General features: G+C 40.2%; 1 protein-coding gene across 3 annotated transcripts; it reads right to left on the minus strand.

Moving 5' to 3' along the window:
* Positions 1-53: 53 nt before the first annotated feature.
* LOC110795054 (biotin--protein ligase 2) lies at positions 54-18337 on the minus strand. 3 transcript variants are annotated; one of them, XM_056837938.1, is made up of 10 exons: positions 17890-18336; positions 17743-17804; positions 16794-16942; positions 15934-16054; positions 15667-15822; positions 11436-11481; positions 10205-10271; positions 9916-9992; positions 1936-2017; positions 54-1316 (listed from the first exon to the last, which is right to left on the minus strand). In XM_056837938.1, the coding sequence occupies exons 1-9, from the start codon at positions 18231-18233 to the stop codon at positions 1975-1977; spliced, it is 1065 nt and encodes a 354-aa protein (XP_056693916.1). In that variant the 5' UTR covers positions 18234-18336; the 3' UTR covers positions 54-1316; positions 1936-1974. The 3 variants fall into 3 exon arrangements, with proteins under 3 accessions (XP_056693916.1, XP_056693915.1, XP_021855725.1); XM_056837937.1 differs by lacking the exon at positions 54-1316 and having other exon boundaries at positions 1737-2017; positions 17890-18335; XM_022000033.2 differs by lacking the exons at positions 54-1316; positions 1936-2017 and adding an exon at positions 8878-9510 and having other exon boundaries at positions 17890-18337.
* Between the last annotated feature and the right edge of the window lie 209 nt (positions 18338-18546).

The following is an 18546-nucleotide window of genomic DNA, read 5'->3' on the forward strand; positions in this document are numbered from 1 at the left end:
ATGAACAGGTCCACCATTATTGACACTTTGCTAAACCCATGTGAGTATGTGAGTTAACCCAGAAAAGGACAGTTCATCCTCTTCCTCTAATGCTTCCCATGGCTTTAAATGTCCTATCGAATCTAACTCTTCAACTCACCCCTTTCTTCTTTCCACTTCTGTGTCTATGTCATTTTCTTTTACCCTTTCTATTTTACTTTTACTTAATTCTTTTTTCCCAAAGTAAGGAAAACGACGCACCCTAAGATCAAATTCCAGTACCCACCCACTCACTCACCCAGTACAATTTGGTACAAGTCATTTTCGATACAACTTAACCCCCATAGGACTAATGCACACCACACCGCTTGCCACACTGTGGCAGGCGTTAAAACCAAACCAAACCAAACCAAACATTGATGTATTACTGATCGAGAAGCATGGTTTAACAACAGAGTAACTTAGCTTATTTTGCAACTAAAATGAGAACACGTTGTAGTGAACAAAAACATGTACACTACTAGTTAGTGTCCAAAGTCACGTGATATTCCACCGTCTATTGTGAAGAAGCCACAAATAAAAATAGTAGCGGGCCAGGTAAACAGCAGATGATGCCATACTCTATTGTATTGGTAGTAAATTGGATCCTGGACAATTTACTACTGTTTAAATGATTGGTTCTGCATTTCTCGCTTTACCAATGCAAACTTCTGAAGAAGGCCCTCCCTCTAAGCTGTCCTACGTACTAAATGTGGGGTTCACAACACTAACACCCCCATGGAATTATTATCAATTTCATCCTCTAGGAAATAAAGAGTATCATAAAAGTATTTTTCTAGTTATATTCTATACTTTTAGTCGCTATTTTTCACCTATGTTTTTTTTACCTATACACTCCTAAAGAGTGAAATACTTTCTTCATTACAAAGAACTATCAAAGAGAAGACAATGCCCCCTATTTAGGTGTACAAAACTGAAACTCCGAGAGGTCGTGAACGGGATGACCAACTCTTTTAGGGGGAGACTCGAGCAAAAACAAAAGTGGGCACAAGAAAGAAAGATAGACAAATTTAAGTTAGGAAGGAGCCCACAAACATACTTCATAAGAATTCAAGTCTGCAATAATGTATCGAGTACAAACAAAAGTGGCAACTACAGCTACTCTGCTAGGCCATACCTCAACGCCCACAACCCACGTAGGAACTCAAAATATGGAAGATAATCCAACACAACACAGGAATCATAGTCATTATACGCATGTAACACGTATTATAACAGAAACCAACCGTCCATTGCCAATTGTTATGGGACAAGCTCTTGCACCAGAACGCACATCTCTGTAACATCATTTTCATTTTAGCCATCGGTAACTAAGATTAAGAAAGTGTGATTAAAATCAATTGGTTAAAAATATGATTTGGCGTATGAAATATGAATCTGGGAGTAAGATATACGGAGACCGGAGTACTCCACATGACACGTGAAAGAGTAGTACTCCTTAGATAAGAGTACATAAGTGTGGAGCATGGGTGTGATGGTCCAAGTACTTGGTTGGTTATTCATGGACCACCTCTAATTGCACTTTCAGGATAAATAATTGTGAGCTTTTACTCCTATTCAAAACAGGGAAGTCAGGGAAGCCAGTTCGACAGTAAAGTGAAAGGTGGTCAGATCAAACAAAGTTGGTTTGGACACATTAACTTGGGATAAAACTTTGAATCCACAACAAAATGAAAGAACCAGCTAATGCAACCAAATACACAAGCATCAACCAAAACATTGGTCAATTGAAATATAATAATAATCAGATCTAGATTGTATAATTGAATATAGACAACAGAAATCATTCAAATTGATTTATCTGACACGGTTCAAAGATTAAATTAAATCAGACTCTGACCAGGATTACATTAATATACGTACAGGAAAGATAAGGGGGAAAGGAAAGGAAACAACCTCATAAATAGCACATGAAAAGGAATGGCAGCGCACTCTTCAACTCAATTTGTGTCTGACTAGTCCTTTGAAGAAGTCAAGGCTGTCAAACAGGATAATTTAAATTTATTAATCATTTAACTGACATAACTTGCAACATATAATTGAATCACCATATTACAAGCTGTTGACTGCATTGTCCGTAAGCCGGTAAACACTCATGATTCTTGGAAAGTGGGAGAGATTTTGAATAATTGATCTTCAAAGAATAAGCCATTAGACTTTAGATATAACAAATACAGAAAATAAAATGAAACGGTCAACAATGAAGGTAGCCGCTCTACCAACCCACCAGAAAGTTCAGCAGATATAGTTTTGGCACGTCTCTTTCCTATGCAGATCACAACTACCATTAAATTTGAATATCATAGTTTAAATTTGGTATCAAACTTCTCCAACCCTTCCTCCAAACTCTTTCAACATGCAGACAATAGGAGGATATAATGGACTAACTTTTCATGGCCATTATTGATTTTTTCTTTGACATTATACTCTATTTATTTTGGCATCAACCGTCAGCCTTGTGTTCTTGGCCTCTAATAATAATGACATCAACTTTTAGTCTAATGTTCTTTAAATCATTCACAAAATCTAAGAATAATAATTAGATTCCAAAAAAAATGTTACAGCCTTACATCACTCGTAAAGCTCTTTTCTCTTTTGCCAAATATATGATGATTCGGAATAAGAAGAAATTCACAGACCGGTTATTATTATTACTACTAATGAATTATTCATTTAATGGAGAGGGCCATAAGGAGTTCTTCCTAAACGGTCATTGAAAGAGGATTTGAACCTAAGTATTCAGAAACTCATGGAGGCAGTGCACCACTCATGAATCACAAACATCATCTTCTCACAACAAAAACCTGTATGTAGCTCAAATATGCACAATCGACTGTTTCCACCACTTGAGAAGTTAGTTGCCAGAAAAAGTGACACTTTGGAGCAATTAAGAGATTCCCTAGTAGAAATAAGGCATTCTGCTTCTGGTGAAAACATGCTAGTGGGTGGTGGACCCGGTTATGGGTTCAAATTTATACGTTCTGTCACACCTATTGCATATTTTGCATAAATTAATCATTAAGCATGTCAACAAATTTCAAATTCATTGGATTAGTAGTTCTTATATCAAAGAATAATCATTCCTACAGCAACTGTCAAATTTTCAAAAATAAAAAAACAGAATGCATGATGTAGATAAGTTCTCCATCACATGTTATATAAAGGTTTTATAATCTCTTAGGGACTGCAAGAAACTGCTTAGGAGCCGTGGAGATATTACACTTCAGTATTAGCCAAGACTTCCCACCAGTGTCCAATACCGGTCTCTATGGTGTCGTATACAGTCAATACAGACCATACAGTGAACTGGTGGCCCCAGAAGGCTTCTCGTTGGTTTCCGCTCATATCTCAAGCCTGATCTTGTAATGGTCTCATGGGCATGATCTTAGCCTTATGATTTGCCAAATCCATTCAAACCTCCTCATGGTTGCAAACAACAATTACCCACTGAAAGTTGCTTAGGAGCGGGAAAAACTTACCACCGAGATCAAAGCTGAGAACTGCAGACATTAACTATAGCCTTTACTTCAAGACAGTTCCGTTGGATTTAGTATCACATATTGTACCCTATGGCCAGAGGATTATATTTGCAGGCTTTTCAATAAATGTTGACATTTAAGTTTGGGTGATAGAATAGTCTATTCATGATAGAAGACTGCAAAATGATGTAAGAATGAGCCCACTTTATGATCCAAAATACTTCGTATCAATATAGGTTGTTTCAGAGCTTGGGGAGTTGGGGAATTTCTACCTAGACTTCCTAAGGTGCTTGTGATGGGTCCTCAAAGCCTACTTATGAGTTATTGATACGAAATAAAAATGATAGAACCGAAATAGAGTTGTAGAATTAGACCTATAATCCGACAACGGTGAACGATCTCAAGACCTATTGAGAAACGAACGAGTTAATATTCAAAACGCATTCGAATAATAACGGAATTTGTATGCTAACAAGCAATTTTGTTTTTATTTTATGAAATCTGTTTTTGAATACAAAATAGCTATGACTATAAATAGTCCTAAAAGGGACAGCCGTTTATGGCCATCAAGAGGCTCTTAATGATAGCCTTAAAGTAAGTTAATTATGGCCATTTACTACAGCAAATTAAGGCCTTCTAAATGCTGAAATAAAACAACAAAATAAATGGTAATAACAACCTCCTAAATAGGGAATTAAAACAAACTTTATTATCTTAGTAAATAGCAGCTTGAATGACTCGAAATGAGCAGCCATTTAGACGGATCCAATGCAGGAGACTAAACTCACGAACCGAGTCATTGATCTTGACGAGTTGTCCAACATACCATGAGTAGCAATAACCGTGTCCTCGACCGTATCATCCCCTCCCCCTTCGAAAGGAATTGACCTCAATTCGGTGAGACCGTCATCATCCAAGTATGGGGACAAATCACCCACGTTAAAGGTGGCATGAACACCGTAGTCGCCGGGTAACTCGATTCTATACGCATTGTCATTGACACGAGAAATGACTTTAAATGGACCCTCAGCTCTAGGCATGAGTTTGTTCTTCCGCTTACTCGGGAACCGTTCCTTTCTTAGATTGACCCATACCAAATCACCTTCCTCGAAAATACGAGGCTTCTTATGCTTGTTGGATTTTCGTTGGTAAGCGGTATTAATCTCAACAATTCGATCACGAACTTGCTGATGAAGTTTTAACATAGCCTTAAGCTTGGATTCGGCATCTTTATGGACTAATTCTCCACTAGGTAATGGAATAAGATCAAGGGGCACATACGGATTTAATCCATAGACTACCTCGAAAGGAGACCTACCAGTAGCATAGGTAGGAGAGCGGTTGTAAGCAAATTCGGCATGAGCAAGCTTAATATCCCAATCCTTTTGAGTCTTACTGACTAACCCACGTAACAAAGTACCCAAAGTTCGGTTGGTTACTTCTGTTTGCCCGTCCGTTTGTGGATGGTGCGAGGTGCTAAACAAAAGCTTCGTACCCACCTTACGCCACAACGTATTCCAAAAATAACTCAAAAATTTTGAATCACGGTCGGATACTATGGTTTTGGGAATACCGTGTAGACGTACTACCTCCCTATAGTATAAATCCGCCACATTACAAGCATCGTCAGTTTTGTGACAAGGAACGAAATGTGCCATTTTTGATAACCGGTCCACAACCACCATAATAGCATCCTTTCTTCTTTGAGTACGAGGTAAAGCAACGATAAAGTCCATAGCAACGTCTTCCCATGGTCTGATAGGAACCGGTAATGGAGTGTATGGTCCGGGCTTGAACGCACTCTTGGCCACTTTACAGGTCACACATTTTGCCACAATTCTCGTCACATCCCCGAACATTTTAGGCCAAAAGAAATGTTCTTTTAATACTTCCATTGTTTTTGCTATACCGAAATGGCCCGCCAATCCACCCCCATGAGCCTCACGAACCAATAATTCACGAATTGGATGCCTCGGAACACAAAGACGGTTTCCCTTAAATAGAAACCCGTCTTGGACAAGGAATTCGCCAGCCGTGCCCTTGCTAAATAACTCCCCAAAATCCACATCATTCTCGTAATAAGTTTTTAACATTTCAAAACCAAGTAAACGAAAATTAAGCACGGAAATTAACGAACACCGTCGCGACAATGCATCCGCTACAATATTAGATTTACCATTCTTGTATTTGGCAGAGAAATGAAAAGCTTGTAAAAACTCAACCCATTTGGCATGACGAGGACTCAAATTCTGCTGCCCGTTGATGTATTTTAATGACTCATGATCGGAATGCAAAATGAAATGATTCGGTCGCAAGTAATGACTCCAATACATGAGTGCTCTCACAATGGCGTAAAATTCCTTGTCATAGGTACAATAATTCAATCGTGCACCTCCCAATTTCTCCGAGAAAAAGGACACAGGCCGACTCCCTTGCCTCAACACAGCCCCAACACCGACCCCGCTAGCATCACATTCAACCTCGAAAGGTTGCGAGAAATCTGGTAGGGCTAACACGGGTGCGGTACACAATTTATCCTTCAATAATTCAAATGATGCTTGGGCAGCCTCACCCCACATAAACGCCCCCTTCTTAAGGCATTCTGTCATTGGACTTGCTATGGTACTAAAGTCACGAATAAACCGACGATAAAAAGACGCAAATCCCAAGAATGACCTTACCTCAGTGGCTGATTTAGGTGTTGGCCAAGACCGAACCGCCTCAACCTTGGATTGATCCACTTCTACTCCTTCTCCCGACACCACGTAACCCAGGAATAATACTTTTTCCTCCAAGAAAGAGCATTTCTCGCGTTTCCCATATAATTTTTGCTCCCTCAGTGTCTCAAAAACCAGCCTCAAATGCTCGAGGTGCTCTTTTACATTTCGACTATACACAAGAATATCGTCAAGATAGACGACTACAAATTTACCCAAGAATGTTTTCAATACTTCATTCATTAAGCGCATAAACGTACTTGGAGCATTAGTGAGACCAAAAGGCATGACGGTCCACTCATATAACCCGTACTTCGTTTTGAACGCGGTCTTCCACTCGTCACCTTCACGCATACGGATTTGATGATACCCGCTACGCAAATCGATCTTAGAAAATAGTTTAGAACCGTGCAGCTCATCAAGCAAGTCATCAAGCCGAGGGATTGGAAACCGATATTTAATAGTGATATTATTGACTGCTCTTGAATCGACACACATCCGCCACGACCCATCTTTTTTTGGTACAAGTAACACCGGTACGGCACAAGGACTCATACTCTCCCGGACATATCCATGCTTAACCAATTCATCAATCTGCCTTTGAAGTTCCTTAGACTCCTCCGGATTACATCTATAAGCAGCTCTATTAGGCAATGGTGCTCCGGGAATAAGGTCGATTTGATGCTCGATCCCCCGAACAGGAGGCAAACCTGGCGGTAAATCGTCAGGAAAAACATCGTCGAATTCACGCAACAGCCCTGCAACGGGACTGTCCTCTGACAACTCCTTACCCGAACCTGACTCCTCCTTAGCCAAGAGAAGATAAACACGCTCCCCACGAACAATGGCCTGCTCGATTTCACGCTCCTTAACCAACAAAGCAGCCTTCTTCTTCTTGGTGCTCATAGACCGAATAGCTTGAGAAGACATGGGTTTTAATACGATTTTTTTTCCTTTGTCCCTCAACTCGTACTCATTGCTCCTCCCTCGATGTACGACATCTCTATCGAACTGCCAAGGACGCCCCAAAAGTACATGACAAGCGTCCATAGGGATTACGTCGCAAAGCACCTCATCGACATAAGAACCCAACGCTAAACCAACTCGAGCCTGCCTTGTAACCTTCACTTTATTTCCATCGTTCAACCAATGAAGTGCATAAGGATTAGGATGCGCGGTAGTTGCTAGACCCAATTTGGAAACCATCTCTTCCGAAGCCACATTAGTACAACTCCCACCGTCGATAATTACGCTACACCATTTGTCATTGACTCGACATTTAGTATGGAACAACTGCTCTCTTTGATCCGGATTAATCGACTCGGCTTGGACCCGTAAAGATCGAAGAACCAATAATGTGTCAAAATTAGGAGCTTCGTACCCCTCTTCCTCCTCCTCTTCTTCCTCAGCCCCATCAAAATTGAACACACCACTCAACCTTTCTTCTTCCTCGGTCAGTTCATCCCGAAAGGCTACCGCCTCCCTCAATGTCACCACACGTTTGTTCGGGCAGGAACTTTGATAATGTCCGAACCCCTGGCATTTGAAACACCGTACTTTCGACAAACTAGTCTCCTTGGTCGTGCAAGATGGTTTTGTGGCAGGGGAGTTACTAGAACCAGGGGTCAGGGTGTGATTGTTATTGGGAACAGGAGTTTTAAAAGGTGTTTCGGGTTTGGTCCAACTCCTAGCTTTGGATTCTGTGCTAGACCCAGCCCCGTATTTCGACTTTCCTTGGTTCTCGAGTTTCAAACAGAGCCCACAGAGTCCGTCAAAATCCGAATAAGGGTATAACTCAACAATGCTTGCAATATTAAAATTCAATCCCCTTAAAAACCTAGCCATTTTTTGTTCCTCTATCTCCTCCAATCCACCCATCAAAGACAAGTTCTCAAATTCGTCGATATATTCCCCCACACTCAATTTCCCCTGTCTAAGTTCCGCAATTTTACGGTAGGTGGTAATTCTATGGGTCGATGGTACATACCGTTTACGAAGTTTGCGTTTCAGTGATTCCCAAGATGCGATTTTGTCCTTCCCAGCCCGTGTTCGTTTGGTCTTCAACCCATCGAACCATAGCGATGCTCCTTTACCCAATTTCAAGATTGCGTATTTGCACCGTTTTTCGTCATTGAGATCCTTGAAATCGAACATACGTTCAATTTTCCGTTCCCACTCCAAATACTCCTCTGGATTTGTACCCCCTGTAAACTCCGGGAGTTCGTTAATTTTGAACTCATCTTGCTTGTGACGGGGTCCGCTGGGTTGATTACGAAGCATGTCGCGTAATTGAGCGAGCAAAGTTTCGTCATCGTACTCTGCCATGTTTTTTGGTAAGAGGGTTTTTTTTTGTGTGTGTGTGTGTGTGTGTGAGGATCTCGGATCGTCTCGATAAAGAAGGCAATCGAGAGTTGGCTCTGATACCACTAATGATACGAAATAAAAATGATAGAACCGAAATAGAGTTGTAGAATTAGACCTATAATCCGACACGGTGAACGATCTCAAGACCTATTGAGAAACGAACGAGTTAATATTCAAAACGCATTCGAATAATAACGGAATTTGTATGCTAACAAGCAATTTTGTTTTTATTTTATGAAATCTGTTTTTGAATACAAAATAGCTATGACTATAAATAGTCCTAAAAGGGACAGCCGTTTATGGCCATCAAGAGGCTCTTAATGATAGCCTTAAAGTAAGTTAATTATGGCCATTTACTACAGCAAATTAAGGCCTTCTAAATGCTGAAATAAAACAACAAAATAAATGGTAATAACAACCTCCTAAATAGGGAATTAAAACAAACTTTATTGTCTTAGTAAATAGCAGCTTGAATGACTCGAAATGAGCAGCCATTTAGACGGATCCAATGCAGGAGACTAAACTCACGAACCGAGTCATTGATCTTGACGAGTTGTCCAACATACCATGAGTAGCAATAACCGTGTCCTCGACCGTATCAGTTATGACTACTGACAGTTTTACTAAACCTTGTGTCTGATACCCCAGGAATCCTCCCACAAATTCACTAGTTGTCATTGTTCCCTGGACATCGGAAGGGTCCCAAGGTCGTGCTTATTACCTCAAAAATAGGACGCGCTAGATGCTATCTGGGTTGGGCACACCACCAGTGCTAGGCTGGCAAACCCGGGCCGAATCTTTAACTTTGAAAAAAAAAGGCTAAAGGAAACCTTTGAGGAACCTAGTCGGCCTTAGAAACCCGAGTCATTGAAAATCATGCTCTACCATGCAGATAAACATACCTTCGGAACCTTCATAGAAACAAAAGACTTCAAGGTAAAAGTACTACAAAAACCAACAAAGACGTATTTTGTTTCATTTTTACCATCGTGACATATTCGTGCCCCACCAAACAAGGGATACTATATTCAAATTGACACCTTTGTTACTCTACTTGAAATACAGCAGATTCAGTGTTCCCATGATTAATGCATAATCATTAATCCACCTCTTTTCCCAAAAAGGATAATAGAAGCAAAGGAGGTTAAGTGTGATAAGGTACCTGTTGGGATCTGTGCCCACCATTCCTATTACTAGGCTACTATGCAGAAATTATGAACAAAGCCATCACACAGACGGGTAATACAGGTTGCATAGACTCAAGAAAGTAGCACTTTATCAAAATTGAAATTGATAATAAATCTATTAAGACATACCTATTGCCATCTGGGTGAAGCTCGCACATTTGACCATCATCTCCAATTGCCAGTAAATATCCTGATGATGTCAATCCCTGCCAGAAAAAGTCATAAACAGTATAAGAACACAAAAAATAACAAACCTCTATGTTTACCCATTATCTTTCAAGGATCTACCATGCATTGAGATGTTGGATATGGGTGTGTAACAGATTCAGGAGGTAAATTGAAGAGTTGAAGTACTAATGCAAGACACATGATTGACAATTATCCTTTGGTATGAATTCCTATTGCTTTGAATTATTACCTGAATAGTAACAACATTATCCACTGGTTGGCCCTCACAATTATCCTGTATAGTAACTCTTTGTCCGCTGCCGGAGTACAACAAAAGAACACCAAGTCAACACCACAGAGATAAAATGGCTGAAGAGAGCCAAGAAACTTTGCACGAAATTAAACTATAATGAGCGAGAATGAACTAAAACAGGATGATTCCTAGTTTCCTACCATCAGTCACGGATATTTTTTACAACATGAAGGTTTCAGAGAAATGATCAGAAACAAAACCCATTTTTAGAAGCCACAAATGCTTCACTTTAGATTCAAATAGAAGTATCCATGTACCTGAAGTTGACATGTTTTATGTCCCTAAAAACATCCATCGAGAAATTCAGGGGAAATAAAGATGATCTGATAAAACCTTTTCTGAGGACACTATACTTACAGAGTTACAGCTAAGACACTTAAGAAGTTAATCAAAATGCCGTGTCTTAACTCTCAAGCATTAAATTATACACACTTGACCAATAGTCTCAATCCTGCATGCACCTTCCACTTTTGTTTTTGAAATACTCCAATATGGTTTATGCCCTATCCCAATGGAACTTTCCGCATCTCCATGCGAATGACTAACGAAGGCCATAAATAAAAATGACCTCAAACCCTTTTATTATTTTAATGTAAGATTAAAAAAACTTGAAGCACTGTGCACCCAAATTTATAAGTCAGGCAGAAAAAATCCCATATAAGTATCCATTACTACTTTGTCCCGCTAATATTGTCTTATTTACGTAGTGCTACTCACCAATTGAAGGCTAGCAGCAGCCTGAATCACTAAGGGGTATGGGCAAAGGAGAGTGTGAGAGACATATAACACAACAATACCAGGATAGGATGGTGAGAATTGAAGTTAGAAGTACTGTAACGTATAAGCAAGAAAATCTCTCAGTATGACCAGGAACAGTTGTGTAATGTATAGAACTTTGTAAGTGGCGCTGTTATGCTGCTCTTTTAGGTCTGCTGGCTCTAAATGGTATATGAGGCTTGGGGATGGAGGAGTCTTTCCTAGAAGGCTTGTTCCCCCAAGTACTCTACTTGCCTTTGTATGCTGTTTATGTGATGATTGATCAAATAAACTCTACTTACTCAACCAAAAATATAAAATACCAGGATTTTAGTAGTAGTAGTAGTAGTGGTGGTACAAAGCAAATTTTCTATGTTATCACGGTTTAAACAAGTTAGGATCTGATTCTCACCTGTGTAACCAAGTTTGGTAGTAGAGTTCCTCCAAAGGTTTGAAACCTGAAAGAATATAAGCATTCAGAATCATCAGTATTCTATAAAAGACGACTTTCACCATTCTAGTAGGGTCCTCCCCTTTCAACATGTAGTTGAGGGAAGTCAATCTTCAATGCAAATCATACACAATGAATATACATTAACACCATATTCTAATCTAACTAGTGCTCAATATAAACTCCAGACAGAATGCTTGTTTTCTCTGTCATTGGAAACTCCCCTGGAGAGTACCATAACAGAAGTAGGGTTTCCAATATTATTGATCCCTTGTCATAGGATAAATGGTAAATCCTAGGAAGAAGAACGATCACCATGCAACACACATATGACCAATAACAGATGTAGTGACTAGCAATATATAAAGGAAAAACATGGTAAGCACAAAATTATAAACTTTTAACTAAGGAGGCTCTTCGGCATCTTAGCTTATATAGATCCTTCCCTCAAACTCCCAATTAACTATTATTCCAATCTCACTTTTTTTTCTTCACGGCTTTAGATTCTCTCCAATTTCCATCAACACACATCATCCATAAAGCAAGTCTCATAAATGTGATGCAAATTTCAAAATGGGCTTCTAGGGGTGATTATCGACATGGTATCATATAGTACAAATTACACTTCATACATATTCTTGGAGACTAGGAAGTTATAGTTTATACTGATCATCCACGCTAAATAGATCTCACAAGCTCAACTTACAACATTAAGAATAGGCTCTTCAAGTTGTACCGAACAAGTGCTAATAACAAGTCGACTCAGACTAAGTATCTGTTAATAACAAGGCAGCCAAGTTTCACGTGCTGACCTTTATCCTTCGGCTACCACGCTGCCTACTAGCGCCACACTCCCGTCGGACTAACTAGTCAAGACACTTCGATGCTCGGCTAATGCTAAGTGATGCTACGAAAGTTAGTGTGGAAAATGTTAAGGAACAAGTGTTTGGCTTTTAAAGAATGCTTTCTTTGCTTGAGAGAATTGTACAAGTGTTTGATTGGTATGTACAAATGAATGCCAAGGCCTATTTATAGGCACTTGAAACCCCAAAGACTTCTAATCCTAGAAGCTTCTACAATGCTCCTTCAAAGGAGTTCTCTCGAAGTATCTAGAATGTTCCCACCTCCAAAAGAACCAGAAAATACAAGGAGACTTCTAGAAAATACTATACAAAGATGTATAAGGGTGTTTTAGAGTCATCCATGCTAGAACACTCTAGAGAAATCCAAGCTAGAATGCCCAAGAGCACTCTAGAACCTTCCGGAGGCATCTCGAGAAGCTTGTTGCACCATCAAGCCAATGTGGGCCTCAAAACCCAATTCTGGCCCGACCATTGTCTTCATTAGGCCAAAAAATGTGGGACCCCAGAGTTTGAGCCCAAATACATGCTGGTTTGGCCCACCAAACAGTTCATTATACTGTCAAGTGGGTGTTGACTATCAATTTATGGCCAATCCAAAATAATCCTCTATAAGGGGTGGGTGCCCCTCCTGCAGTCAGCGTCCATGCGTCCATGGGCGCCCCTGTGGCCATTGCTGCCTTGTCGCCTAGCGATAACACCCAAGTGATGCCTCTTGTTGCCTTGGTGAGGAATTTTAGGGATGGCTCGTGACATTCTCCCCTACCCAACTACCCAAGTCCTTTGACGACCCCGTCAAGGCCGTGCCTCGAACTCCACGATATCCCTCTGGAATTGCCATACATCTTCCTCTTTTTCCCACGAGGCCTCACTGTTCGGTAGCCCCTTCCATCGAATGAGATATTCATTATAGCTAGGCACACCCCTCCGTCGAATGAGCCTCTTTGCCTTGATGCTTTCGATCTATCGATCAAAGGAAGCCACGAACGCGGTTGGTGCCCGATATGACTTGCCCCTCGTTGATAAGGCTTGAGAATGCTCACATGGAACACTGAATGAATCTTGAGTTTGGGCGGCAACTCAAGCTTGTAAGAAACACTCCCGCCCTTCCGTAGAACGGGAAATGGCCCCTCGTACTTCCGCGCTAGACCCTTGTGCACCGAGCTGAAGACTTTGAACTGTTGTGGCAGCAACTTAACCATGTCGCCTACTTGGAACTCGAGAGGACGTCAATGCTTGTCCGCCCACTTCTTCATCTTCTTAGACGTCTTGTCCAAGAATGCCTTGGTAATATCAAGTTGCTTGTGCCACCCTCGTGCTAGCTTCTATGCAGCGGGGCTCCTACCCGTGTTGCATGACGCAACGACTTTTGGAGTCAAGGGCTATTGGCCCATGACGATCTCGAACGGACTTTGTTGCGTCGATTCGGACTTTGTTGAATGAGAACTGAGCCACATCCATCAACTTGGCCCAATCCCTCTGACACCCACAAAGTGCCTCAAGTACAGCTCCAACAAGGCATTCACCCTCTCTGTTTTTTGCCGTGAACCTTAGGTCCCGATCACTGATAATACCCCGAGGCAAGCCCCAACACTTCACCACATGCGTGAAAAATAGCTTGGTTGCTTGCTCGGCCGTGCAATCTCGTGGGGCAAGTATGAAAGTCCCGTACTTCGAAAAGCGATCGACCACAATCATAATAGAGCCATACCCATCAGAATTGGGCAAGGCTGGTATGAAACTTGGGCAAGGCTGGTATGAAATCCATCGATAAACTTTCCCATGGCCTTTCCAAAATCGACAAAGGCTACAAGACCAATCGGCGCACGTTGCTCAATCTTGTCCTGCAAACACACAAGACAAGTCTTCACATAGGCCTCAATATCGTCCCGCATATGAGGCCAATAATAGTCCACCTCCAAGAGTGCAAGTGTGCGCTACATCCCCGGATGTCCAACCCACATCGAATCATGTCCCGCCTAAGATTGTCCTTCTTAGGCTCATAGATGCGACGATCGACGGTGTAGAGCACCCCGTCCTCTACCCAGAACCGTCGAGTCTTTCCCTCCTTGGCCCTCTCCATGAGTCCCTTGGCCAAAGGGTCTTGAGAAGACCCCTCCTTGATCCGATCAAGAAGGTTGCTAGCGACACTGCTTGCGCTAGCGAGCATAGCCTTTCGGCTGAGAGCATCAGCAACAACATTCACTTTGCCCAGCTTGTCCATGACATAGTCGAACTCCACTACGAAATCTTGCCACCGAGCTTGCTTGGGGCTGAACTTCTTCTGATTTTGAAAGTAACTCGTAGCCACATTGTCAGTCATGATGGTGAACCGACTCCCAAGCAAATAGTGCCTCCAAGTTCGCAAGCAATGAACGATGGTTGTCATCTCCTTGTCATGCACTGGATCCTGTCTCTCGGTATCATTGAGCTTGCGAGACTCATAGGCTATGGGATTCCCCTCTTGCATAAGCACCCCTCCGATGGCAAAGCCGAATGCATCGGTGTGAAACTTGAACAGCTTAGCATAATCGGGCAAGGCCAAGACAGGTTCTTCGGTGACAAATTTCTTCAAATCATTAAACGTTCTAGGCATTTCTCATTCCAATGCCATTGCACCTTCTTCTTCAGCATGTCGGTCAGTGGGGTTGCTCTCGCCGAATAGCTCAAAATGAATTTAACACATGTCAGTTAGCGTTAAAGAGTGTTGGAGACCATAGTACAACCACAGTAGGCTTTCCTCGGTTATCGTCAATAGTTGGCATCAATCACTAGTTGCATCTCACGAATGTGATTGACAGCTTATAAAGGGTGATTCCATATTTTTTTCACATATGAACTAAAAAACTGACAAATATGGATACCATTAGGTGGGAATCCTTCCCTTACATTTTTTTCTTGATATTCTGAAAAATATGACAAATACGGTGTGTTATGTCATCCCAACAATCATTGGGCTTCCCTAAAAATCTCCCTTCAATTTTCATCTGTATTTGTGCCAAACTTCCAAGCACAACTTCAAGCCCTTGAAAAGGGCTTTCTAAGTGCATTTGTCTCATATATGGTCACATAGATCACAGTTTGCATGCATATTTAATCAAAAAGGGAAAGGAAACATTTAGTGGCACTAACTCACTAAGTTTCCCCAAGAATTTATAACTACACAATTATGTCTAAATGCAATTCGGATATGCTTCTCCAGGCAAGAAGAAGAGGTAAACTGGAATAACATTAACTATAACATTAAATGGTTAACATTAAGCTAGTGGGCAGGAACAAAAAAGAGCTACAAACTAATCGTAAATGGATTAAAAAGAGTAAACACGATTTACCTTTGCTTAAGAAAAGGTCAAAGAAATTCTCAAACTTGTTAAAGAAGGAGGCCAAGATGTCATCTTTGCGTAATTGGCAGCTCATAGAGGCTATTTGTTGCAACCTTGCATTCAAACAAGTCGTTGGTTGTTTATTATCTACATTCAAGCCTATTCCTGAAAGTGAAAACGATAATGATAAGAATAACATATCATTGAAATGGAAAACTATTAAAAGGAAAAATTAAAGATGAGCACAAGTGAAAGATTGCATTTGACGGCATTTACCCACACTTATATTGAATTTCTTTGATTTATATGTGGAGGTGCACAGTATCCCACCAACCTTCAAACCATTTAAGAAAAGATCATTTGGCCACTTAATTTTAACCCCCAACTGAGGTAGGCCCTGCAAATGACATGATAACAAAATGATTGCAGATATAAGAAGAGCAATCCATAAGTTATCAAACAGTCACACTGACACAGAATGGGCAAGATAGATCACAGAGCTAGAATAAATGACATCCACATGTAGCTAGATGAAAAACAAACATGATACTTAAATGGAATCTGTAGCTGATAACATCCCAACTTTGAGAAGCAAGAACACAAGACACATCTCTCTCATATACAACTACATTAAAAGTACAAAAAGGCACTTACTTATACCGATCCACATAATGATAGGGTTAGTGAAAGATTCACATCATAATCAAAGATCGTTCTAAAGTGGGGAGTAAGAGATGGGATTAAGTTACCCCAACAAATGGATATAATGATTCTTTTCAACTTTGGAAATAACAAAATACCATTTGTGCAACTTCTTCATGCCAAATAGAAAACCATATATTCTGCCTCACAAGCTACGAAGTATTTAAGACATTAACAGTAAGCGCTTAGCAGCAGCCAGAACATATATTTCTTCTTCAATATAGCAAAGCATGAACTCTCTCCGTTCCTCAACAAAAGTGAATAGTGGATTCTGATCTTATTTGTTTCATTAAACTTGTCACTTTAGGATGCCAATTGAAAAAGAAAAAATGCCATAATACTCGTCACCTAAAAGGCCTGCTATGTAATACGAGCGATCAATTGACTTGTAAGAATAATTTCAGGGACGGAGGAAGTGTTCAAACAACACTTACATTCTCAAAACAAAGATCCTTGATGGCCTCAGTAAGTGCAAGAGAGGCAATATATTGCACTAAAGGCACGATTCGTCCATCCTCCATCTGTAGGGTAAACGAAAACATAAGACAACCTGGTGGAGATTCCCAGACATTTGCTGACCTTCCTACACATTTATGCACCAAATAGTCCTATAAGCATGATTCACAAGTTTAACATTTGCATCAAAAATACGGAGTATCTTTTTTTCAGACAGACTAAACAAAAAATAACAAGTCTAACAATGCAGAATGCAGTTATTGGAAATCACGCCTAATCAAATTCATAGTTTGCTATGGTTGATCACAGTAAAACAGAATGTCACATCTAAATGAGTGCTTACAGTGAATTTCAATTACGAGTTTAACATTTGCATCAAAATTATCTTTTCCAGACAGATTAAACAAAAAATAACAAGTCTAACAATGCAGAATGCAGTTATTGGAAATCACGCCTGATCAAATTCATAGTTTGCCATAGTTGATCAGTGATCACAGTAAAACAGAAAGTCGCATCTAAATGAGTGCTTACAGTGAATTTCAATTATGAGTTTAACATTTGCATCAAAATTATCTTTTCAGACAGACTAAACAAAAAATAACAAGTCTAACAAAGCAGAATGCAGTTATTGGAAATCACGCCTGATCAAATTCATAGTTTGCTATAGTTGATCACAGTAAAAACAGAATTTAGCATCTAAATTAGTGCTTAGAATGAATTTCAATTACGAGTTTATCATTTGCATCAAAATTATCTAAACTAACCAAAAAAATAACTAGTCTAACAAAGCAGAATGCAGTTGTTGGAAATCACGCCTGATCAAATTCATAGTTTGCTATAGTTGAACACAGTAAAACAGTCGCATCTGAATAAGTTCTTAGTGTGAATTTCAATTACGAGTTTAACAAAAAGCTGAAAGGAAGTTACCTCTGCCTTTGAATTGAAGATCAGCAACACAAACTGCTCCTACAGGAAGCTCGCTGAAATTCCTGTTAAACACAAATTATTATTATTATTAACATAATTAACCTAATCACAATTTGGTAAACAATCAAGCTACTCGTTGATACGTACATGGAAACGATGTCGTGTGTAGACGGCAATCGAGGAGACCAGATGAGAAAGCGTCCAAAACGAGAGGTGGAAAGGGAATTGAAGAAGGAATCGACACGAAACGACGTGGTGGTGGTAGGTTTCTGGAGTTGTGACTGAAGACGAAGGAGAAATTGAGAAGAATTGGGAAATTGAAGTTGAAATTGCAAAGTTTTAGCGATTTCTTTCTCAGCGTACGACTTTCCGCACAGAAATAACTGAATTGGAGCTTCGGATTGGGATTCCATGAGAGAAGAGAGGAAGAAACAAGCTTTGAATTTGAATTTTGTTGGATATTTGGAGAGACCGCGGAAGAACAAGTACATCAATTTATAGTGGATCAAGCAAAGACCACCAGCAGTACGACGAGCACCGGCGAACCTTCATGCGATTTCACTGCTCGTACTGTTTTATTTTGTGCATTTTGTGACTTTAACTAGTGTCCTTTCACAATACATGCAACATTTTTTATTTATTTATTTATGGACTTATATGAAGAAGTGTGTTGGAAACTTGGAATAAGTGAAGAAAAAATGTTGTATGTATTGTAAAACAGAGTTAATATAAAAAGTGAAAGTAGAAGTTTGATTAAGTTGGCTACTAGTAAAGAAGATTATAATAAGCCACTACTGGTATTAG

This window comes from Spinacia oleracea, chromosome 2 (genome assembly GCF_020520425.1).
Source record: "Spinacia oleracea cultivar Varoflay chromosome 2, BTI_SOV_V1, whole genome shotgun sequence".
In the NCBI taxonomy this organism is placed as follows: domain Eukaryota; kingdom Viridiplantae; phylum Streptophyta; class Magnoliopsida; order Caryophyllales; family Amaranthaceae; genus Spinacia; species Spinacia oleracea.